The sequence below is a fragment of the Podarcis vaucheri genome (assembly GCF_965113315.1).
Source record: "Podarcis vaucheri genome assembly, chromosome: 1".
Lineage (NCBI taxonomy): Eukaryota > Metazoa > Chordata > Lepidosauria > Squamata > Lacertidae > Podarcis > Podarcis vaucheri.
Genome location: NC_138759.1, coordinates 138,789,804 through 138,815,557, shown reverse-complemented (window position 1 = coordinate 138,815,557; position 25,754 = coordinate 138,789,804). Strand labels below are relative to the sequence as shown.

Here is a 25,754-nt window from a genome sequence, read left to right as displayed (position 1 = left end):
TGAAAAATATGGGTTTATAATGGAATTCCTGACAGACCTTAGCAGAAGCTGCTATAATATCTTGAATCTGATTTAGGAGAGGTTTTCAATAATACTGTTCCAAGACAGTCTGTCGGGGACTGCTAAGAAAAACATAATGGGTTTCTTTTTCCAACTGGCTTGCTGTATTTGATGATAGTCTAGGTGTTTTATGGGAGATTATTCTGGAGCCCTTAACTCCTGTATAATCTGCCTGGCATCACACAGAATCTGTGGGGTGAGTTAGGTTTGCAGGTATTGTTTCAAGGAATAAAGGTTAGGTTAACATCTTGCACAAACTAGTGATGATTAATTAGAGGATCCGAGAAAGAGCTTTTCCAGCCTTTTTGTTCTACAGACATATGAACATTTGTGAACATCTTACTGTAATTTGGGTGATATCAGGAATTGGGGGATGTTCTGTCAGAATGAGACCACTGTAAAAATTGCCGGCAGCTTTTTGCCCTTCACTTAATAATTCAGATTAAAATGAAGTGAAGTGAACAAATAGCTAGTCCACTGTTAATATGATAATCCAGGAGTGAGGAACCTTTCACCAAATGTTGCTGAACCTCCCCTCATCCCTTGCCACTGGCTGTGCAACCGTTCCCCACCTCTTCTCTCCCCCCACCTCACAGGCTGGGGTTTTGTTGTTGTGGAAGGGAAGAGGAAACTGCATGAGATTACCGGCAGATAGGCTAATAATAGTCTGCTGCGCCTGGTCGGAGAGCACAGAATGATGGTCAAGGAGAGGAAGGATAGGGAGAAAGTGGCAGGCTAAGCATGAAGAAAATGGCAGCAAGCAAGGAAGAAAGAGAAAGTAAGGTAAAAGCCAGAGAGGCTGAGAGAAGAAATGAGTCATATCACACGAGAGGGAAAGGGAATTTGAAAATGGAGGAGAGTGAACAGGAAAATATCCCCACATACAACCTTTAATTAATGGGATGATATGCTTCACTGGCAGCTCTCCAAGGGCATTATGGCTGCCCTTCTTTGCAATGTGTTAGCCATAATTAATAATACTGTAGTAATTAGAGGAACATAGTCTGATGAGTGCTGTAGTTTTCAAAAGGACTCCGGGGAACGAAGCACTTTGCCTCTGTTGGAAATTAGTCCAGTAGGATAGCTGCCGCTTTGCAACCATGTTAATCAAGTCAGTGTTCCCATATTACCTGGTAATGAGAGCTTCATTTCTTTTGGTAACCCTTTACAAATTTCACTTTAAATTGGCATGCACACAATTGCAACACTATTTTTACAAATCTGCAGACCGCTAACTCTTTTGGGAGAACCCGGCACATGAACAATTTGGATCAAGTCACCTGACAAACTAGAAGAAACTGTACACTCTTTCCAACAGGATCACACTCTCTTCCTATGGTATTCCACTTTATCCTGCTTTGTTCTCAATGTTATGTTAGTCACCTAACAAAGGGCATTGGCCTTGATGCAGCTGGGTCATGTTCCATCAGAGGCCTTGGAGGAAAGGAAAGAACTTGCTGCTCAGAAGATGTCAGTATTGGCAGGCAGGCGGACCTCACTGCAGAAAACATTCCAGGAGCAATGAGCCACAACTGAAAAGGTCTTCTTGTTGCCAACCCCAAGCCTCAGATGTCCATGTGTGCAGTGCAGCTTGCTGGCACTTAAGATCTATTGATCAGGCCCGAAGCTCTTATTTGCTGCAGCCCCCTCTCAGAGATCTCCCTTCCAAAGGAGGTTTGCGCAACCTCCTTGCCATTATTCCACTGATAAGGTAAAACTCCTTCCAATTCCAGGAGGTCTTGACTGTGGCATCACAGGTTTTACAACAATTTGTCTGTGTTTAACTTTCTCCTCCCACCCTTTTGGGTGTGAAGATTTTATTGCATTTCGAGTGTGTAGAACTGCTGGGATATATTTTATGAACAGTGCTATATAATTTCAGATAGGTAAATCAAATAACCTGCATACATATTTTAAAGTGGATTCTGTTTTTATTTTTGTTGTATCTTGTGTTTTCAATTGTTGTGACCTGTCCCTGAGATCACATGTGATGAGGGGTGATATATAAATCATGTAAATAAATGAATATCCAGATGGGCAGAGCAATCCTAATGGGGGGGGGGGGTTACCCAGTACTGTACTGGGAATGGTTGGCGTGGTGGACCATCTGAAGCCCTATCTGTCAGGGTGGAAAGTGTGTGCATGGGGGGACACACACACACACACACACACTTTTTTCCAGGCCCCTCAGCTAGCAATGGGCCAACAGGATCCAGCAGATCCTTGGCCAGCTCTGCTACCTCATCCTCAAAACACCCTGATGCCCTATGCCAGCTATCACTTGCAAGAATACCACTAGCAGCCCCTGCTCTTGGCACAGTGTGGGCCTCCCCAGTGGAAGAACCTATCATAGGCAGAGCCAGGCAGAGAGAGGCCTCTGCCCAATCCTAACCCCTCTGGGAGCACAGCTCAGAGGTAGGGGAGAGCTCCCAACCTCCTCTATGCCCTGCTGAAATTTCTAACGTAGGCAAGACTATTCTCTAAAGCACAATATCTCTGGTTTACCATGTTCATTTAGAGTTACGAGTTCTCAGTGGTGATGTCTCCAACAGCTGCCCTGGAGGCTCATCGGAATGAGAGTCCGAGTATCTTCTGGGGGCAATCTTTAAGTCCCCCCCCCCCGCGCACCTTTAAGCAAGCATTTTATGGTTCGTTTTAGCAATCTTTATTTTTAAAGAAGTTAAAACGTATGTAAAGTTTTATTATTGGTATGGTAGCATTTCATATTGCACCTTGTGGAAAATAGAGAGGATGGATGATAAACCTACTCAGCATAAGCAAGAAAATAAAATATAGCTGACAAACAAGCAGAGAATCTTGATCTTGAGGTGGCTTGATAAGTCCTTGGTTTAAATTCTTCTCTGCTTCCCACTGAACTTCCTACCAGAGCAGCCCCATTAGTAAACTACATTTTATGTTAATGTACTTGCTTGGAGTGATAATTATCTCAGCCTTTCGCCCTGGTCCTTGCTAGTGTGAGTGTGTCGGTATAGCATAATAATTATACAATTAGCCTTGTCATGGCAAGGAGCTTTGGGAATAGAGACATCTTGAAGTTTAAAATGTGGACAGCTGATAGATGACAGTCATTAAACTCATCCTTTGTTCACTCCCTGATAGGCTTTTCAGAGAGCTGTGAGCCAGGACTCCTTAATGAAAAATAAAGACCTTGAACCACAGCTACATCCCTTCACCTCCTCCCAACCTTTCCGCTCACCCCGGCTTCCTCCCTCTGCACACACAGTCTGTCCATCTTTCACTCCTGGCTGCTTCAAAATAACGAAAGCTGCTCCTAACTAGCACGTTTATCAATCAAATGCTGCCAAGGAGAATAAAAAGGAAAATGCTGCTCTCTAACAATGCGGCCAAATGGTCCTAATCTTAGAGCCATTTTGACCGTGGAGGCTTGCTCTCCCTCTCTCGGCTTATAATCAAGGTTGTTGAGCCGCGCCAAAGAGGTGCAGGAAATGTACTAGTGTTTCCTCAACTGGACTTTTTTAATGTGTGGAAATCTGCTTGGAGCCCAAGCAATTTTCTATCAGATGAGAATCCTGATCTCAGCTTTATTTTGTGCACAAAGATGTATTAGCCTAACTGCAATGGGGAAAGTAGTTTTCAGCCACTGAAGCTGGCCAAAGATGACTAGTTATTTCTCCATTGGACTTAGCCCATAGGAGGATAATTTGCATTATTTTTGCCATACTCTCCATGCGGTCCATAAGGCTCACAATATGGCATGGATTCAGTGGGTGGCATTGCAAACCATCTTTCCCTATCAGCTTCCAGGACAAGAGCAAAGGAGCAAGAGTTCATCTTGGTGCTGGGCTAGAAAGAACAAATTGTTCTTCTCTCTTATCCCTTGAAACCAACCAAGGAATGAAGAGTGAAATTGGGAATAATCACCACCCACAGAAAATAAAATAAAATAAAAGCTGGGACGATACCTAGATTCTTGAAGGAAGGACACTTGGACCTTGTTGAAGCGGTTGCTCAAAAAATTCTGAAATATGATTGTTAGTTTCATGATTGTGGGAGGTATGGAAAGAGATCTCTGCACAATTGCATTCTGAGTATTTACCCAGTATATATATATATATATAGAGAGAGAGAGAGAGAGCGCGCTCTGAGTTGCAAATGTGCAGCTTCTCTTTTTCCCTGAAGGAGGAAAAATCCCATGGGAGGCAGGCAACATCACAGCCTGACTTTCTTTCCTGAGAAAATCTGATTCTGCCCATTTTCCTGGCTAACGTTCTCTTTATTGTACTTTCTCGCCTCCCTCTCGACTGATGCTATGCTTTGCCTTGGTTAATGTAATTGTAGAATTCTTTTATATTCACAAGATGTTAAAAGGATCTCCCCCAGGATCTGATTTTCCTTTCCTGACATTCGAGTGTATCAAACTGCTTATTACCTTGGCTTATTATTATTATTGGAAAGTAACACTTATGGAATTATTTGAATGTAAAATGTGATAAGCAGACTTGACAGCCTCCCAAGAAAGAAACAAATGGAAATACAGTTTGGACTGTAATTCACTATGGTGCTGCTAAGAGCACCTGCCATGCCCTAAGAAATGGTAAATGAGTTACAGCTGAATTCACATGACCATGTTATGTATTCAGTCACTGTAATATCAAGTGAAGTTTTGCATCTGTGAAACAGGCATCCCAATCAAGCATCAGAAACACACCCTTCTTATCACCTGATATCGTTCACAAAAAGCAAACTTTTAAAGGGGGGGCTCCACACCTTCAGCAACTTGTAGCATACATGGCATGTGTGCCTCTTATCTTCTTCCTAGATGGCAGAGTCCATGTCCTTACAACCTAAGAAACACCGAAAACCATGCAAATTTTAATCAATGTGAAGATCGTATGCAGGGATAATAATAATATAATAATTTATTATTTATACTCCGCCCATCTGGCTGGGTTTCCCCAGCCACTCTGGGTGGCTTCCAACAAAACACTAGAATACAATAACCTATTAAACATTAAAAGCTTCCCTAAACAGGGCTGCCTTCTAAAAGTTTGGTAGTTATTTTTCTCTTTGACATCTGGTGGGAGGGTGTTCCACAGGGTGGGCGCCACTAATAAGAAGGCTTTCTGCCTGGTTCCCTGTAACTTGGCTTCTCATAGCGAGGGAACCGCCAGAAGGCCCTCAGCACTGGACCTCAGTGTCTGGGCAGAACAATGGAGGTGGAGACGCTCCTTCGGGTATACTGGACCGAGGCTGTTTAGGGCTTTAAAGGTCAGCACCAACACTTTGAATTGTGCTCGGAAACGTACTGGGAGCCAGTGTAGGTCTTTCAAGACCGGTGTTATACGGTCTCGGTGGCTGCTCCCAGTCACCAGTCTAGCTGCCGCATTCTGGATTAGTTGTAGTTTCTGGGTCACCTTCATAGAGCACATTGCAGTAGTCGAAGCAAGAGATAACTAGAGCATGCACCACTCTGGTGAGACAGTCCACGGGCAGGTAGGATCTCAGCCTGCGTACCAGATGGAGCTGATAAACAGCTGCCCTGGACAGAGAATTGACCTGACCTCCATGGACAGCTGTGAGTCCAGAATGACTCCTAGGCTGCACACCTGGTCCTTCAGGGGCACAGTTACCCCATTCAGGACCAGGGAGTCCCCCACACCTGCCTGCCTCCTGTGCCCCAAAACAGTAGTTCTGTCTTGTCAGGATTCAACCTCAATCTGTTAGCCGCCATCCATACTCCAACCACCTCCAGACACTAACACAGAACCTTCACTGCCTTCACTGGTTCTGATTTGAAAGAGAGGTAGAGCTGGGTGTCATCTGCATACTGATGAACACCCAGCCCAAACCCCCTGATGATCTCTCCCAGCGGCTGCATGTAGATGTTGAAAAGCATGGGGGAGAGGACAGAACCCTGAGGCACCCCACAAGTGAGAGCCCAGGGGTCTGAACACTCATCCCCCCCCCCACCACTTTCTGGACACGGTCCAGGAGGAAGGAGCGGAACCACTGTACGACAGTGCCCCCAGCTTCCAGCCCCTCAAGACGGTCCAGAAGGATGTTATGGTCGATGGTGTCAAAAGCCGCTGAGAGATCCAGCAGAACTAGGAAACAGCTCTCACCTTTGTCCCTAGCCCACTGGAGATCATCAACCAGTGTGACCAAGGCAGTTTCGGTCCCATGATGAGGCCTGAATCCCGACTGAAAGGGTTCCAAATAGTCTGCTTCTTCCAGGCGTGCCTGGAGTTGTTCAGCAACCTCTCGCTCAATCACCTTGCCCAAGAATGGAAGATTTGAGACTGGGCGATAGTTGGCCATATTGGCAGCATCTAAAGATTTTTTTTTAAGAAGCAGTTTGATAACCACCTCTTTCAGCGGGTCTGGGAAGGCTCCCTCACAGAGAGAAGCATTCAACACCCCGTGAAGCTTTTATAAGCCAGGATGGGCAAGGACAGGTGGTTGGTTTCACTCGTCAAAGCAGCCTGTCCACGTCCTCAGAGGTAACAGATTGGAATTGATCCCGTGCAACTTGACTAGACAGAACTCTCCCGGCCCGGCCCTGCTCCCATGGTGGAGTCTACCTCTTACCGAATCTGAGTGACTTTTTCTGCAAAAAAAACTTTGCAAAATCATTGCAGGAGATCATGTGGCCCATACTGGGCCCCTATGTAGCAGGTGGTTCTGCTAAATTGCGAACCACCTGAAAAAGTTGCTGCTGTTTTCTGCAGATGCAATAGAGGCAGTGAAGAAACTCTTCGCCGTCGCTACCGCCACTTGGTAGGCTCAACACTTAGCTCTAACCCGTGTCTGGTCAGCTTCAGAATGAGTTATCCGCCACCGGAGCTCTAGCCGTCTCAACGATTGTTTTATTGCCCTCAGATCCGTGGAAAACCACGGGGCTGTCCGGGCTCCATGCAATCGGAGAGGGCGCTTTGGAGCCAAACAGTCAATAGCCCTGGTTAACTCCACATTCCAGTGGGCCACCAGGGAATCAGCTGAAAGGCCATCAACATGGGATAATGCATCCCCTACCACTCTCTGGAAACCTTTTGGATCCATTAAGTGGCGGGGGCGGACCATCCGAATTGGTCCCACCTCCCTGTAGAAGGAGAGGGTCGCGGAGAAGTCCAGTTGCACCAGGAAGTGATCTGACCATGGCACTTCTTTCGTTTCGCTTTTACTTAGTGTCAGATCACTAACATCCATAGAGGTGAACACCAGGTCCAAGGCATGTCCGTGGCTATGGCTTGGGCCAGACTTATTGGGATTTAATTTTAAACAGATATGCCTTGAAATGCACTGTAAGACTGCAACTCCTTGCTTAAATTATGCTGCCTGGAGAACTTTAGGGTTTGATGTACAGTAGCATGGAGGAGAATGTCATGAGGAGAATCCCAAACTATCTCAGCCCCAATACCAACACAAGAGATTGTGCAAGTGAAAACCTGGCCACTTAACTCAATAGCAAGCCCATGCTGTCTATTCTACTACATGAGCACCAGTAAATAAATCTGAGATGAGGAGCCTGTGGCCTGCCAGATATTACTGCACGACAACTCCAATCTCCCCACCCACTGGCCATGTTGGCTGGAGTGGGTGGGGGCTGACAATGGCTGCAGTCTAAAACATCTGTAAGGACACAGCTTCCCAACTTTAAAAAAACAGCCCCAATCCTAGCATGAACCTAAGGGGCAAGTATGCTTTTGAAATATTAGACAAGCCTTTCTCTTCATTTTTCAGTAAGTCACTCAAATTTGCTAAATCAATCTCAAGAGAAAACTCAGTTGCTTCTCTGACAGAATATCTGCTGCAGAGAGCAAAATGAATTGAAAATACCCCTTAAAGCCTAAAATATAGACCATAGATGCATGAGAAAGGCCGCTGAGATTTCAGTCCTGAGTGGATAATGCTTAGAAACACGAACCAATCGCCAAACTTCAAAGGACATCACCAGAGGCTGTTGGCCCCGGCAAGCCGACCGAGGACTTCTGCAGGTTTTGCAACTCTTTATGCAAAAAGTCAAGACAGCTTGAAATGAACATCCATGCATAATGAGATCTTCTAAACCAGCAGGCGTAATAAAAAACACTGCAGAAAATATAACAAAGACCGACCCAGTAGGGTGACGCCCAGTGCAGCACAGCCAACCTCATTATGATAAACCATTCAATAAACAACATCCACCACTCAGCTAAAGGTAGCCTTTCCTCTTCCTCCCCTTCCATTTTCAGCCTTGATACAGAAAACTGTTGCAGAAGCAGATACAGAAAAAGATGTCGTTATTAAAAGGCAAGGGACACGGGTGGCACTGTGGGTTAAACCACAGAGCCTAGGGCTTGCCAATCAGAAGGTTGGTGGTTCGAATCCCTGCAACGGGGTGAGCTCCCATTGTTTAGTCCCAGCTCCTGCCAACCTAGCAGTTCGAAAGCACATCAAAGTGCAAGTAGATAAATAGGTACCTCTCCGGAGGGAAGGTAAACGGCGTTTCCGTGCGCTGCTCTGGTTTGCCAGAAGCAGCTTAGTCATGCTGCCCACATGATCCGGAAGCTGTATGCCTGCTCCCTCAGCCAGTAAAGCAAGATGAGCACCGCAACCCCAGAGTCATCCACGACTAGACCTAATGGTCAGGGGTCCCTTTACTCTTTACCTTTATTAAAAGGCAAACATCCAAAACTGCCTCTGGCCACACAAATAAGTGTCTGAATGTTTCTTGGCTCCTATCAGACCCCTGAATGTGCTCTGGGTAGCTTTCTAGGCAAGCACTATAAATCTTTCCAAACCGCTTTAGGAAATATAAAGCCAAGAGTAAATCTTGTGTGTTGTGGCAAAGGAAGTACCTAACTACATATTCTAAAGGTACTCTTTTCTTTTCATTTCCCCCATAAGACTCCGGATTAGAGAAAAGCTGGGTTCTCCTAAGATTTAAACAGAGCTGAGCTGAATTGTCATGACTTTTGATCATCATGTCAAAATTTAAGGGTTAGACGACACAGCTGGTTTCCTTGGGCACCGTAGCAAATTGCATGAAAACTGACAGTATGGGGTTCCCTTGTATGCTTAGAACTGTATACAGGAGAGCATGGAATGTGTCATCCAGCCCACTCTGCGTGAACCCCCTCCTTCCCACAACATGTGACTTTTGAAGTTACAGCCTGCCATCCCCGTGTGTTCTGCCTGCACCATTTGAAACTCCAATAAAGCAAGGGGAGCCGATGTGAGGACAACAGGCTCTCATTGTCAGAAGTTACTCCTCGTGTGTAATCACGTACGGGAAGCCAATGTCTAAAAAGGGCTAACCATAGCTCAGAGATGTGCCAGGGCTGCCATGGGTTTGGTGTTTGTTTGTTTGTTTTTTTTTAAACTGCATAGTTTTATCTTTTTAAATCTACCTCAATGCATCCTTGCGAGGTCAGACTGAATCTGCCACATTCTGTGGCATCAGTTTGGATGACATATATCCCTGCAGACACTTCCCCTCCCTGCCTACTATAATCTGAAGCAGAAATGGCAAGTAAAGGGGCCCAACTGCTCCTGGTTGGTCACATGTCTGAGAGCACCCCTGATAAAAGCGAAAATACAAATAAACCACCATCACCACACAGGAAAAACTGGTGTAACAAGGACAAGTCCAACTCCCTGGCATCTACCATATTTTTCGCTCTATAACACGCAGATTTTTTCTCCTAAAAAGGAAGGGGAAATGTCTGTGCGTGTTATGGAGCGAATGTGTGGTCCCTGGAGCCGAAAAATAAGGCAAAAATCAAACCGCGCTTCAGGGAGAAGGGAGCTCTGTGAGACAGGAAGCTGCTGCTTTCCTGCATTCTGCCTCAGGGTCTTACTGCCCGCCCTCTCTGTTTCCTTGCTGTGTTTGCTCAAACGGAACAAAGAGCAGGGGAAGCCCCTCCCCTCCAGGCAAGCAGAGAGGAAAAGCAGAGCGTCCCTCTAATTCCTCTCCCTGCTCCGGAGGGAACAATGTTTGTGAAGGGAAGAGAGATTACAGGTTCGGCTTAAAATTCTGATTTGACTTCCTGCTTTTTGTTTTTGGAGACACACAGCATTCAAATATGCTTTCTTCCATTTAAAAGGATGAAATCCTTAAACAGTGGCTGGCTTGTGTGGGTGGGTGGGGGGAAACTTTTGCCTTCCTTTCCTCACGTTATAGCCCTCTCCTGCATTCTTAGCCTTCTGTGTTTTTCCTTCCCTCCCCACTTAAAATGTGGTTACAAAGCATGGATCCACAGGGATCCTCAGGATCTTTGCATTGGGTCACCCCAAATTCACCATCAGATCACATGTCTGTGGCCACAGCATGAAGCACAAAAATGATACGTCCACTGTTTCATTCAGAATATTTTTTCCCTTGTTTTCCTCCTCTAAAAACGATGTGCGTGTTATGGTCAGGTGCGTGTTATAGAGCGAAAAATACGGTATTTAAGTTTTGTGTGTAGAGAGTTAGTTTTATATGGAAATGCTCAATTATGCAATCCCACTTCTGAAATTTGGGGTTAAACAGTTGAAAAACTGTTCTTACCAATTCTTTTATTATTTGCACAGAGCTGGGTTAATATGAAAATTTTGGAGATAACGTAACTACTTGTTCTACAGTAAGAAGTAGGTGCTTCTTTCTGTGTGTGTTTTTTTTAAAGCAGAAGATATGAGTCAGCCGCTTTACTCTGTCACAGTTGTGCACAGATGATGTGTGTTGTATTGCTGCACTTCTTTCTTGCCAAATATTTTTCTCTCTTTTAACATATTTTGGTGTGTGTGTTTTTAATAGGAACGGAGGAGCTGTGGCTTTCTATGGCGCAAGTCTTCGATTCCCACCAGTCCCAGCAATCATGGCCAGGGGGCAGGGAAGATGGGAGGGGCAGTCCAGCAACATCTAGAGGTTCCTCACCCCTCTGCTGTGACTCCCCAAGGACACACAGGCATCTTCAGTCACAGGCAGCCTGTGGTCTCCACTTTTACAGATTTGCCACCTGCATTGTGCAAGCTTGATAGTGCTTTTGAAAACAGTATATGGTTCAGACTATGCAATATCGAAACATGAAGACTTTGAAGTGGGGGCCCTTTACCACAAACCTGTAAGGCTCCATAATAAGAAACCGCATGACTCCCCCTTTGCTAACACAATTACAACACAAATGCAATCACAACGGAATGATCTGCCATCTTCTTGTGATATATTTGAACAAGGGGTGCCAGCTCCCCTGGTGGAAGCACTCCCCCCCCCCAGAATTTTTAAGGAGGGGATTAAACCCCCTCAATATCCAGTGGCAACACTATGTCGTCGCATGGCATCCTGTGTGGGACGTCCTGGCATTGTGTGGGACGTCAGGGCATCACACACAAAGTCATGCACAACGTCAGGGCGTTGCGCATGACACGTGACTTTGTTCCCCTCAATCGTGGCCACCAGCCGGTGCCAATGATTTGAACCACAAATTGTAAGGGACTGGGAACATCTGCCCGACCCTTGCAGGCTCGTAGTTCTCACTTCCAGAAAGGCAAGTGGAGAAACATGCAATGGACACATACATGCCATCCAACTTCTAGGGAGAAACTGACCTTAGCATGTTAATGACCTTAGCATGCTAATCGGAAAACACAGTTCTATGCATGCCTACTTGGAAGTAAGCACTACAGTTAGTGTACATGTATACAAGACTGAATTACTGAATTCCGTAAGGGGCCTTTTTCCTAGTCTCCTTTGCCCAAGTATCAAGGAAAACAGATCTGCTGCTGCAAATACATTTCATTTCTGAAGAGCTGAAACTGATGAGCTTTATGCTATAATAACACAAGGTCAAAGTAATGCTAACCTTAGACCATGGTGATACAGAAAAAGATAGCTTAATTAAACTTTGCTGTTCCACCTCAAAAAAATAAGTTACCTTTTCCTTACAATAATCCTCCCCCTCTTTCCCTTAATGGTTCACATCAATTAATCCTACAATTTAGTCTTTAAAGAACAGCTTTCAAGTATGGCCTTTCAAGTATGTCTGTGCTAAACTATTAGTAAAACTCTTTCTCACTCTTCCTTAGCATCCTTTCTTTAAAGACTTAATTTTAAATTTACTCATTTGGGAGACTAAGGCTGCAATGCTGGGAATAAGCCCAACTGAATTAAATAGGCCTATTTCTGAGAATACATAGTTAGAGTCACCCTGTAGAGTTGTAACTCTGTACCCACTTGCTAGAAGGAAGCCAAACTATGAAGACCTTCCCCTGAGCTGCCACATCATTTGCCTCAGCTACTAGCAGTACAACCAGGTGAGCCTCCTCAAGTTTAATGTGGCAGATTCCCAGATAAGTGTGCATAGATCGCAGCTGAAATTCACCCATGGTAAGAGGGATCCTGACATAATCTGATATTATAGCACAATCAACAAATTAATCAGGCTACAGATTTATATTTTATGTTTCTTTGGTCACAATAACATCTGTAGGAATAAGAAACTAGTAGTGAAAAACGTTTGCATATTATCCCCAATTAATTGTTAGGGGAATTTCTTGTGGGTGTTTCACATCCAAGTTCCATTTTACTTTGTTTTACTTTCCTTCAGTGTCCCAGTTCTAATGTCTGCATCGTCCCTTCTCCTATTCCATCCCCAACGCTACCTGATGAACTCAATGCAACTTGTCAGGGTGGATGGGTGCCTGCGGAGCTTTGAGGCAGCATCACGAAGTAGCCTGTGATGAAACTGCCACTCCAGCAAATTAAAACACATGGGTTCATGGTGTTCCATGAAGAATAGGTGCATGTCTAGAAGAAGGAAGGTCTAGACACTGGCCAGGAGGAAGGATGTGTGTGAGACCTAGCCAGGCCAAGCCATGTGTGAAGGACTTCCAAAGCACCTGACATCCACTTCCCAGTCTACTCATCCAGTAAGGCAACAAAAGCAGGAGTTGCAGTGGTTCCTGAAGAGCTATCATACATCCCTAGTGGGCTAGTCTAGGCCAACTGTGTTAAAAGTTTTGATGTCTTTAATGATGTGCTGCGTTTTAAGGGAAGAAAGTGCCCAGGAAATGGAGAGTGACAGATCATACACAGAATGTGGTATGTGGCCTGTGCCATCGCCTCAAATGGTTCCCTTTCACAGACTGCAAGAAAAAACCACCAGGATCAATGCTTCACATTTCATCCATTCAAATATTGATAAGAAAGGGTGGAAACAATAAATATTTCAGTCCAAGAAATAGGAAAGAGCAAACACAATCCCCAAACTTTGTTTTTCTACATAGCTTCTGCAGGGAAACATGCAATGATATTGTAGAAGGGACTGGTATTTGTTTTCATTTTTATCTTGGTTATTTGAGAAAGCAAAGACTGAATTATTGCAGCAAATGATTTACTCTGGATCCTTTTCTCAAATCCCACAAGATATTTACCTACCTCAATTTGTTTCAGGTATGTGAGATCCAGTTCTCCAAAACTTGACTCTCGCTTTACATCATCAGCTTGATTGTCTTCTTCATTTAATTACATTTTATTTATCAATTTCAGTAAGTGATTTCTTCTCATATAGCAGATTTGTTTTAGAGAAATAAGTGTATCAATAATGAAAAATGCATGAGATCTAAAGCTTGACCCAGTGGAAAAATCTTCAATATATACAAGGGAGCAAAAATCCACAGAGCCCGCTTTCTCCCTCCCAAACCCAATCACAATAAAACATATTCCATAAATTAATAGAATGCAAAATTTATTTTTGCACACCAGAGATATGGAGCCTAAACAAACATCTCAAGCGGGGAATCTCAAAAGGTTTGAGATCTCTAGGAAAAAGCAGCAGCTGATTCTGTAAGCGCTTACCTTGGCTATCTGGACACACCAGTTCAGCAGGAGCTGGGAGCCAATGTTATCCTTGTGTTCATGAACGTAGTCCAGTAAGCAGCCGTGGGGCATCAGCTGAGTAACAAGCTGGATGGTTGGGCTCAAGCAGACTCCTAGCAGCCGTACCAGATGTGGATGATCCATGCTTGCCATTATAAGAGCTTCCTGCAATAAAAAGCCATATATTTAAAAGAGCCACTTAATACCACACTTCCGTGCCCAACTGAAGCTACCTGGGCTGGTCCTGCTATGTAGCACTGTGAGTGGGAGACAGATGAAGGCAGGAATTGGTGTCTAAATGATGTTCCTAGTATGGAGGAGGGAGGGTTGCAAACTGGGCTTCATTTCAGCAGTAAAATGTTTTGAGCTGGCAATGAAAGCAACTTTGGCTACACTTGTTAGGATGTCCACCATTTGCATTGCAAGCTGTGACTCCTTTCATAGATACATCAGTGTACCTCTTTGAATCTGGATTCACTAAACACATCATTTCAATGAATGTATCACTGCACCATGGAGCAGGAATAGTGAAAAGCAAAAAAGGCAAAGAGGTTTCCTTTGAAAAAAGAAAAGCAGGAAGCTACTTCCTCCGTGTTCTCTTTCAAAATACATGCATTTCTGACAAGTTTTTTTAAAAATAACCACAGTGCTTCCACATGTGGTGGTAAAAAATATCAAATGATCTTGCTGTTAGTCATATGAAACCACCATCATCCCCCCCCAGTCCCCCAAAGGGGGTAGAAGGGTAGAGGGAAGTGGGGTGGGGGAATTATATAGGAGGGGAAGGAGGCTGGGTTTGTATTTGAGAAAATTGCTCATCAGAGCACAAAGAGCATTTGAAATCAAATTGCAGTGTATTTGCATAATGGTTCTTTTTTCAAAAAAAGAAAGAAAGAAAAGATGAACAAGACATTAATTGTAGGGTGTGTGTATAATGAAAATAACAGATGGTTTAACCTTTTCTTTACTTCTGATATTTTTGAAATTATGTCAACTCATGTTTTTCAGGGCGGGCGTAAGGGCTCAGTGTAACTCATGGCAGGTTTGGGCCAGCAAGGGAGCAGAGGCAGGAAGAGCAGTTCCATTTAAACCATTTGTTCCATGTTAAAATTAATACACTAGTCTGTTGCACGGGGTCACCACGATGCAATGTTAGTCGCTTTTCGACTGACACCAGAAAATAGCACTGAAGGCCGGCAGAATAAATACATGTTGACAGGTACATTATCCATTTTCGAGAAACAAAATAACTCTCTGGTTTATGCCCTCCCCCCCCCATAAAGTTTTCTCTTTCTTTTCGGCAAAGAAGCAAGCGTTTCTATTTTAAACTGTGGCATTTTTCTTCATGTTGCCTGATTGGGATATGGATTCATTGTTTTTGCACACCAAAAATCAGTGGCAACGTCCATATTGCATGCCCCAAGAAATGAACAAAGGAGGGTATAAAACACGTAGAGACTATACTATACTAGTATCATAAACACAAAGATTTTCATGCCTCAGTCAGCATGACCAATGTTCAGGGTTGATGGGAGTTGTAGTTCTACAATATGTGAAGGGCACCATGTTGGCTACCCCCTGTACTATACTGTAATTGGTCTAAAGGATCATGAATCAATTCTGTCATTTGTATTGATGTAAACCTCCAGAACATATTTTGTATAGCTACGGTAACTATTTAGCTCTATCCCCAGTATATTTCATCTTATTGCTAAGGCTAGTGGCTAATGCAAATAAAGTTTCTATCTGTCCACTGTAATCGGACTAGTGATAGGCAAAGTTCTGGGTTCAATCTGGAACTAACATGACCTACTTAGTAACATTAGATTCTTTCATGCCCAATTCTTAAATATGGACATGCTGTTGTCCTCCCAATGACATAGTGTAATTGGGCCCAAGCAGGTCTCCTCCCTCTGTGACCCATCACCACCTCCTGAACTTGCAGTCAAGACCTGCAGCCTTCCAAGGTACACATGTTAGGTTTCCAGGAAACTACATGCAACATACACAGACACACTTCACAACATTGGCATGGTGATCTCTCAAAAAAGATGCCTCTTTTTTTTGCTCGTGGTTCTGAGCTAGGAGCCACTTTGCTTATGAATCTAGGCCCGTGGGCTTCAAGTCAACACAAGGATGGAAGAAGCAATAGTTTAAGGCAGGGGTTTTTTTTCAGCTGGAGCTCACCGGAGCTCAGCTCTGGCACCTCTCAGGTGGGCACCATTGCCATTCTATACCAGATCGTAGCTAAAAGGGCCGAGAAGTGATATTGGCGTTCTAAGAAAACAAGGGAGAAGTTAGTGGTGAGTTCCAGTGAGGGTGGATGATCACCAAGGAGTGGGTTCTTTCAGTGGTAGCAGCCAGTTATGGAAAGGACTCCCTAGAGTGGCTTGCTGCGTGCCTACATTGTGGTCTGTGTGGCCTTTTTATTTTCTCAGCTGTTTTAAATACATCAGAACATATGATGTATTTGCTGGATCAGGTCAGAGGTCTAGTCCAGGATCCTGTCCTCACAGCGGCCAACCAGATGGCTGTGGGAAACCAGCAAGCCGGACATGAGCTCAAGAGCAGCTCTCTCCCCCCCCCCCGTGGCTTCCAGCAACTGGCATTCAGGAGCTCTGCTGCCTCTGACAGTGGAGGTGGAAGATGACCTGCTTCCCTGTGGCAGCTTCAAGGCAGCCTTACATTGCTTTATGCGTTCTTTGTGCTGATTTTTATGCAGATTGTTGTTGATGTTTAAACCTTGGTTGTATTACTATAGTTTTAATACATGGTTTGTGTTGGGAACCTCCCAGAGGGCCTTGCTGGATATATAAATGTCAAAAATAAATAAATGAAAATAAATGAATTTCAAATGTGGCATGACAACTTATACCAAATTTGTCTGTTTCAGCAGCCTTGCTACAACTTCCAGTTAGAGTGTGGCTCAGCACCACCTGCCTTCGTATGAAGAACAGCCACAAATACACACAAAAATGGCCCTGTATTGTACCCATGAAGCATGCAGACCTGGCCCAAGATCTTTCTGTGACAGCTTGATAAACTGAAAAGTTGTAATGCACCATGACACTGATAAATGTTTTTGCCTTTCTGAAAATATATGTATAAGCAGATGCCTCCTTAAATTTGCCTTCCCCTGTTTTGGTTTTCTATATTGCAGCCACAAAGACTCTTTAAAGTACTTAAGAAGCTCACCGTACTCTGGGCTGGGAATTATTTGCAAAACCTCAAATGTGTGTTGTGTGACAGGAGAAAGATATTAGAGCGGACACACATTTTTTTCATTAATTTTATGGTACCTGTAATTGCTACAGCAAAGAAACATGTCTACAGTGCATGTCTGAGCAGCCTTTGGGAGGAAGCAATTACAAATTGATGTATCTTCAACATATTTTGCTTGCATATTAAGTTTTGAAGAACCTCCTGCAGAATGCATCCCTCTAGACCTGGCTAACTGCTGAAGCTGACGGAGCCATATGTGGACGAAAGAAAAAAACCAAGAGAGGAGTGAAAAGAGGTGCAAATATATAACTAACCATTTAGTTATATGCAGAAACAAACAAACAAACCTATCCTCAAGGGTCTCCCAAGAATATAAAGGCACCATATACTGACGCATCAGAGTAGCTATGAGTCAATCTAGATGTGGCAGGATCAGTGATCTTGGTTTTTCAAGCAATGGGACTGCCATGCTTGTTGTTCATGTATAAAATGTTTATGAAATCTTAAAAGGGGGGCAGTGAAATTATTCCTCGTCTTACCTCTGCATGCTTTTCTCCCATCTGAGCTCATTTCTCGTAAGAGAGCTGAGCTGTGAGTGCTGGGGCTGCTACTCTCAGAGCCAAACAGGAAGAAATGAACCTGGGCTGATGGGAGCTCCAGCAGATGAAGCGTCAGGCAGAGTTCATCCTCAAGGCAAGGAGGCCAGGGCACACCACCAAGCCCCTCCACTCCTTGACATAAACAAAACCTAAGCATCTAATAATGTAACTCGATAAATTGCAAACAAACAAACAATTATGCAGGCAGAAAGCCACAAGGGGTGTGGGGCCTTTCCAGTATTTTGCACTGCCTCTCACAAGTATGCCTATCTGCCTACTGGATCTATCTATATCTATATCTATATCTATATATCTATATCTATATCTATATCCATCTATCTATCTATCTATCATCTATCTATCTATCATCTATCTATCTATTTTTCTTTCTATCTATCATCTATCATCATCTATCTATCTATCATCTGCCTTGGGTGTGTCCTCTATGCAATGAGATTTATTTTCCTTTGTTTTCCATTCTTGACCTTAACTTTTCATTTGGGTGAACTTTAATTAGAACAACTGGAAGAGCAACCATTCTTGTCTGTTTGTCCAATCTTATCCTGTTGTTCTTACAGGGTCCCTTTGAGAGTAAGAATTCCAAATCAGACCCACATATTATTTCTTTGCTTGTCCAAAGAGGCCATGGAATCAGCAAGCAGGATTCTCCCCCAGGACAGTACTACTAAGGGGCCCACAATGTCTGCTTAACTTGAAACAATGTCATGAGGAGTATTGGCTGTTGAAATCAGATCACTATCACAGTCAAAATAAAGGAGGCTTTTTAAATGTTCAATATTCAGTGCCGACTGAAAGTCAGTGATGGAAATAAGATAACCATGAAACACATCACCAATTGCACCTAGACATTTTGCAAGCTCTGGTTTTCCATACAGCAGGCTTTTTTTTATTACCAAAGGTAACCTCATTTGCAGAAGGCTCATGTTTTGAGCAGAGAGGCAGTGGTTCACTATCTCCATGCAAAAATAGTCAATATTTTCCCTATCGCAATGGCTTGGCTTTGCCACCTGATTAATGAAGCAGCTGTAAAATGGTATTGACTGTTAATATCACTCTTATCACAAGCAAAGTGGTATTATCTCTCCCAGTTATCCGGACATTTTCCTCAAGAAGATAATGCAAACAGTTGAGATAACACTAAGGCCCAGGCTATCTGGTGTTGACCTCATTTTTTTATTGCACAATAATGGTCTATTTGTCCAATTAACAACTAGTCTTCCGAACTAAAGCAAAAATCCTTCTGGAACTATTTTTAATCACTGTAGAGGCAAAATCTAAGATAACACATACACCACTTGTAACTAATAATACATATTTAAAGCTAGCAATGATGAAGCCAGGGTCATACCACAGGGCAACATTAAGCACCAGTCAACATGAAAGGCTGACAACGGGTGCTGAATTCTAATGGCCAGCCAGAACTAAGTTAGTAAGGTTTCAGCCAAATACTTGTCGCTTTTCATTTTGGAGTCAAGTGAAACATTTTGGTAGTTTTGGATAAACAACTTACCAAGATAATGTGAATATCAGTCTTTGTCTGGTGCTGCTGATTTCATTTACATTTCTTGGATTAATCACATGAATGATCACACCCAGTTAGGAATCATTGTAATAAAGTCGCATGGCATCATGACGTAATGCCGCCAATGAGAGTTGGCTATATGATGGTGTCAGTGAGGGAAATTAATTATTATGCCCGCAGTCCTATGCATAGTTACTTAGAAGTAACTCAATAAGTAACTTATTGTACTCAATAAGACTTAGTAGACAGTGCACATTGCAAGGAGTGTCAAAAATGTTAAAAAGGGAAGAGTTTTTTACATTGTTGAAAACTGAGCTGTTTTGCTTCAGATCTAGATGAATCAGTGTTTTAGAGATTTTCAAATCCTTGTTTTTAGTTATCATCTTTAAGGCCCTAGAAATGTGGCTGGTTTGTAAGTTATGCAGAATCTGAGAGAATTTTGCTTCTCCAGGGGATTTCTGTTTGTTGATTTGTCCATCTTGGGAATATACCTGACAGATATTCAAAGTTCAGGGTGCTCTTACATGATGATAAGGCACCAGGAGCAATCAAACCTCCTGAGACCTCTGAGTATGTGCATTAGGACTCTTATCGAATTTACACCAGCAAAAATCTGATGTCCTTAACCTAATATGCTCCCTTTTCTAAATTCTTGGCTCCTTCTCACATTGAAACAACAATGATTAATGGCACGTTGTTCTTTCTCAGGGACTCTTTACCAACACTACTTTACGTTTTGCTGCTGATTTCTGAGCCATTGAACTGAGGTATATTATCACACTCTTGTGCTCAATCTGTTATCATGAAAAAATCTAGAAAGTAATAACTTATCACTATAAAGTTCTCCTTTTTTAGAAAATAAAGTTTCAAAAATTGCTTAGCTGGCAAATTATATTTATATATACCCTATTTGATTGGCTTTAATATCTAGACAGTTCTGCTTCAATCAGACATGTGCTGATTGACTGCTAACCTTGAACCATTCAGCAACCTCATTGGAAGGCATTACGTATACACTGAAGAAAATAATACCTTGTATTATTAACACACATCCCATAAAACCTTCATTTATTATCAGCCTAACAGCAACCTGGCATATACATTACCATTTAGAAATTGAAATACCAACGTGTCTGTTCTGAATTGCTAATATAAGCTGGAGGCATGCAGAGAAAATTCCTAAATAATAGGAAGTTCTTTGATAGAGACTTTCCATTTCTTATTGTGAAGCATTGGCACTAATTGCTCAGTTCTGGGTAACAAATTCAGCCTTTAAAGCTGGATGTTCTTTGCCTGTTTCTTTTTTTACTATAGTGGAAAGGGATTGTTTGGTAATTATGCCTCTCATTTTATTAATTTTAAATATTTCCTTCTCTTTGAACTTTGGGAAACTTTGAGGCAGCAGAAAAATTATAAGTTTGTAAGGAATGAGCAGGAGAATTCTAGCTTCAGCCCACACAGCAGTTACCAGGAGAATATTAGGAGCCAGAAATTTTGACATCAGAGACCAAAATGCCCAGGGACTTTTGTTTGTGTTCCTTGGGTGGGCCGTTGTTGTCCTCCATGTACCAGATATGTATAGATGTGACAGTCTTGTGAATAATTTTGCTTAAAAAGCCTGTGCTTTTTAGGTTCTTTTCTTCCCTGGTTTTTGTAGAGCCAATTGGGAGCAGTGACCACTGTGCTATTAATTAAAAACATATGTAAATGGCCAATTGCAACCATCATCATCATCCAACATGGTGTCTTGGGCTAACCAAGTCAGAATGATGCAAATGGATGGTCTGCCAGGGATCCAGGGAAGGGCTGGATGGGGAGGTTTCTGCCAGAATTGGGGCAGCCTGATAGGGAGGGTCCTGGAGGCAGTAATGCGACAGGGCTCCCCAGGAGGACTCCGTGGCTTGGCCTCCCTCCTAGCGCAGCCGCTGCTCCCCACCCTCTGCTACATTCTAATAGATAATGACTATGAAACATTGCTAGCCTCATCATCCACGAATTTGTCTTAACCATCACTGTATCTTGTGGTAGCAAATTCCAAAGTTTACCTATGCTCTGGGCAATGAAATACTTTCTTTTGTCTGTCCTAAGTCTTCTTGAATCGGTCTGGGTTTTAGTGTTCTTGGGTGGTCTAGATTTTCGTGTTGCAAGGTGGTGGTGGGGATATTCTCCTTCTCTACACCATGCATGTTGTGAAAGGCATTTATCATATTCCCCACTTTATAAACTGAATGCGGGACTTCTGTTTTTATTCTTCTGTGGGAAGAATAGCTTACCTGGGTTAAATATAGTTAAAGCAGAAAAAAGAACACTGCCTTGAACATTTCCTTGTCTTCCTGCAAATTATCTAAAAGCAGGTAACTTTCACTAGTAATCAGGTTTCTGGTTTCCTAGAGGCTGATTGCTCCAAGGCATTGCTACATCACATATTTAGCTTTTAGGAACATCCTCAAGCCTAGCATCTCCAGAAAGGACGAAAATTTCCATTGCACTCACAGTGACCTTTTCTGCCTGGAAGTCACAACTGTATCAACAACCTGGGGAAAATCTGCAAACTGAACTCCCAAGGTAAGTAACTGCTCCTGTAAGAGATCCGTGCCCCTAGGCTTGCCCGAGGGTTTGAGATTAAACCGACCAAACAGAATCATGCCACTTCCTACCAGTTGCAAAATGAGGTCCTCATTCTTTATGGAACCCCTCTGAAAATGTTCAGGATGACACCAACATGTCCCTAGGAGAAATTAGTTGTTTCACAGTGGAGAAGCCACTCTGGAAAAGCCTCTTATCACTGCACACACCTGGTGTGCTCTTAGCACATAGAAGACAAAGTCTGGCAAGCGTTTGGCTAACCTTGTCAACATAGTGGGCAGTCTTATTGAAACTTTTGCATACTGATCACAGAGTTCTAACCATCATGGTCTTAAAGGCCTTACAAAATAAAACATGTCTGTTATTTTTCTGTACTTGGGGGTGGGGGTGGGGAGAAATCTGATGCCTGCATTCATCAAGCCAAGCCTAGTTTTCTCTCTTTTTCCTCTGCAATCACTTTATCCATCAAACCCCCTTTGAGCTAACTTAATTTATTTCCTGCATGCTTGGCAGGAGTGGCAGCTGCAAGAGCACTGGTCAGTATTATTTATTATCTTTATGCATCACTAAACAAAACACTCTCCTTGGACATGAAAAGCTATTTCTAGGGATATTGGTGAGCCACAATACGTCTGGAGGAAGTCAAGAATCCCCTCGATCTTAATTATAAAACCATAAAAGAGACCAACTCCCTTTGCAGGCTCTTACCAGGAAACAAATGAGAATGGGAAATTTATTTCAAATCATAAATCCAAAAACCTTCAGTTTAATTTTTCCCAAGCTAACTTTCTCACCTAGCTAAGCAGAAGTGCCTTCTATTATTAGCTCCTGGCCCAATATTGGCTGACAAGCATCAGTCAAGCTGTCTTCACCTCAATGAGCTTGGGGACTCCCAAGGAACTCTACATATACAGACTTCTGCTTGCAACCCCTAATTATTTTCGAAGAGATAATGAAACATTTAAGTGCACAGAGGTTAGATTAAACTTGTAAGTGGATCAAAACCCTGGATAAAATTACAGCTTGTGCAACATCGCCTTTTAGAAATGCAAGACTGTTTCTTTTCTTTTTGCCTGATGAGATGTGTCAGACTTCATTGATTTCCTTCTCTACTAGTATCCTGGATAGTTTATTTTACTTTCTAATCAGGAGTGCACTTCATGGCATGTAGGATATCTCTGCTTTGATGATAAGCTATTGGCTTTTGGCAACAGCCTCATGGCTGGTTAGAAATTCATGACATCTCCAAGTCAATTGACTTACAATGTATTAGGAGAAGGGAGGAGGGCTGGGAGACTTCACAAAGCACAGAAATTAATGTTGTTTTGAAAAGTTCCCACACAGCCAATTGGTGGGTCTCTTAGTACCTGCCTTTTCTTTCACAGACACAGCACTATGGTGCTTTATACCTTGATGTTTGTAAGGTGAATGACATTCACATTCCACCCACTGCTTCCCAAGTCTGCAAGTTTTTTAGGTTCCCTTATCTGCATCACCCATCATGGAGGCTTTAAACCAGAGCAACCTCAAGGGCATGCACTGCAAGGGTAGAAAGATTGCTCCATTATATAACAGATACAAAACCATGGATGTTCAGCTAGCAGAGTTGCAGACACTCACAATTTGAGGTCACTGCTTAAGGGCCCTCCCCCATTTTAAGCTATGATTTCCTGACATTGGTTTTTCTCTCTTTCTCATTATTTCACTAAACAATCATATAACCAACAAAGGTTAGCCAAACTAATTAAAGCAAAGCAAAGCAAAGCATATTGCAACAGATCTCACCTCCTTTCTGCATTCGTAAAACAGATTCTGTGGAAGACAATTGCAGAGTAGAAGTATGTTGTAAACACTGAACCAGCTTCAACTAATAAGCTGTGCTAGCACGAGCAAGTGCTGCAAGTCCCCCTCACACAATGGGGCTCCCCTCCCCCCCATGTCTCCAACCAACTCTGGGGTGATGGGAGAACCCCCAGAACAACATAAAGGAGAAGGAAGGAGGAGATCATTCCACCAGGCACACAGAAATGCTTGCATTGATGGGTAATCTGCTGAGTGCTACTCTGAATTCCACCCGCTTTGTTTTGCTCCAGTAACCCCATTTTCTAGATACCTTATTTTGACAGTTCTTGCAATGCCCAAGCTGCTAAATCTTTGCTGAGTTCTTTATAAAACCTCAGTTGCATTGAAAAAGGACTTTTTCTAAAACTGAGGTGCTAGATAGCTAAGCTCTAAGGTATTCAGGTGAAGCCTTTCAGGTGAAGTCAACATCAGAATTTACAACCTCAGAGGAATGATGCAACTAATAATGGCAATATGATGCAATTATGAAATGCATTGAATAATAATAATAATAATAAATTTTATTTATATCCCGCCCTCCCCAGCCGAAGCCGGGCTCAGGGCGGCTAACAACAATAAAACAATACAAAAGTACAGCATAAACAACATTCTAAAATCATTCATTATAAAATTAATTAATTCAAGAACATAAGCTGAATGAAGGCAAGCCTTTACAGCAGTTACTCTAGTTTTAATTTAATCGTGAACCAAATTATAGATTTTTTGGATGCCTTTAGCTATCTGTTACAAGAGATATTTGTAAAAAAAAGAATGGAACACAAAAGAAAGATGAGGACTGAAATAACTTTTGAGTGAGACATATGAGAAATAGTATTTGCTGTGCTAGGGGAAAAGGTACCATTCAAACATAGGGATTTTTCTTTGCTACTGAATTCAATGTCCCCTGTTGAGAGAAATATAGGAGGGGGCTGCTCACATCATGTACTAGCATGATGCATTATGTCATTATAGTCATTATGGATACATTAGAAAGTTTTCAAGGGTACTGAAATGACAGCCCAGTTGCCAAATTGCCACGGCCTATTCTCCTTTAGCCGTACAGCATTTAAAAGGGGCCCAACTGGTCACAAAGCACTCCTTGGTTTCATTTTCTTTCTGCCACCATTAAAAGATTAAACAAAAAGCAATGACTCCTACTGCTAATCTCTTTGTCTTCTGCAGAATAACAGGCATTCACTCTTGCATGTCTTTTGTGTTGTCGCTCTAATGGGCTAAAGTAAAATAGACATCTGTGCATACAAATCAGAATAAAACATTTGCAACAACATATGTTGTTTTACTCATTTCACATGTCAAAGAGAAATGTCATCTTATCAGTTGCAAGGGTAAAGTTCCAGAGCTTGTATCACAGAGCTGAGAAAGGTTCAGAAAAGGGCAACCAAAATGATCAAGGAGATGGAGCAAATCCCCTGCCAAGAAAGATCCAGGTGTTTTATTGTGATCTACAGGTCTGCAAGATATTCTGGGTTGTTTTCCCCCCTGTAACCTGAAATCCACCAATCAGCATCAAATGCAAACTAGTGGAAGGCAGAGACAGATGCAAAATGGTGGCGCCAGTTACCTCCTGCAACCACCAGGCCATACACTATGATGAACTGCATATACAAGTGCAAATCCACATCTATGTTACTACAGATCAGAGGTTGCAACACAAAACTCTCAAACTGGTCAGCTGAACAAATGAAGGGCAACCAGTTAATTTTCACATGTACTGAGAGCAGTACATGTGAAAAGGATCTAGGAGTCTTGGTTGACCACAAACTTGACATGAGCCAACAGTGTGACGCGGCAGCTAAAAAAGCCAATGCAATTCTGGGCTGCATCAATAGGAGTATAGCATCTAGATCAAGGGAAGTAATAGTGCCACTGTATTCTGCTCTGGTCAGACCACACCTGGAGTACTGTGTCCAGTTCTGGGCACCACAATTCAAGAAGGACACTGACAAACTGGAACGTGTCCAGAGGAGGGCAACCAAAATGGTCAAAGGCCTGGAAACGATGCCTTATGAGGAACGGCTAAGGGAGCTGGGCATGTTTAGCCTGGAGAAGAGGAGGTTAAGGG

The 25,754-nt window shown here is 42.9% G+C and overlaps 1 protein-coding gene across 4 annotated transcripts in view; it reads right to left on the bottom strand.

Moving 5' to 3' along the window:
* ERBB4 (erb-b2 receptor tyrosine kinase 4) overlaps positions 1–25,754 on the bottom strand; it is an 873,292-nt gene that overhangs the window by 102,060 nt on the left and 745,478 nt on the right. For all 4 annotated transcript variants that reach the window (XM_082228041.1, XM_082228042.1, XM_082228043.1 and 1 more), the window contains exon 20: positions 13,859–14,044. In XM_082228041.1, coding sequence (XP_082084167.1) covers positions 13,859–14,044 — 186 coding nt within the window. The remainder of the gene's footprint in view (positions 1–13,858; positions 14,045–25,754) is intronic.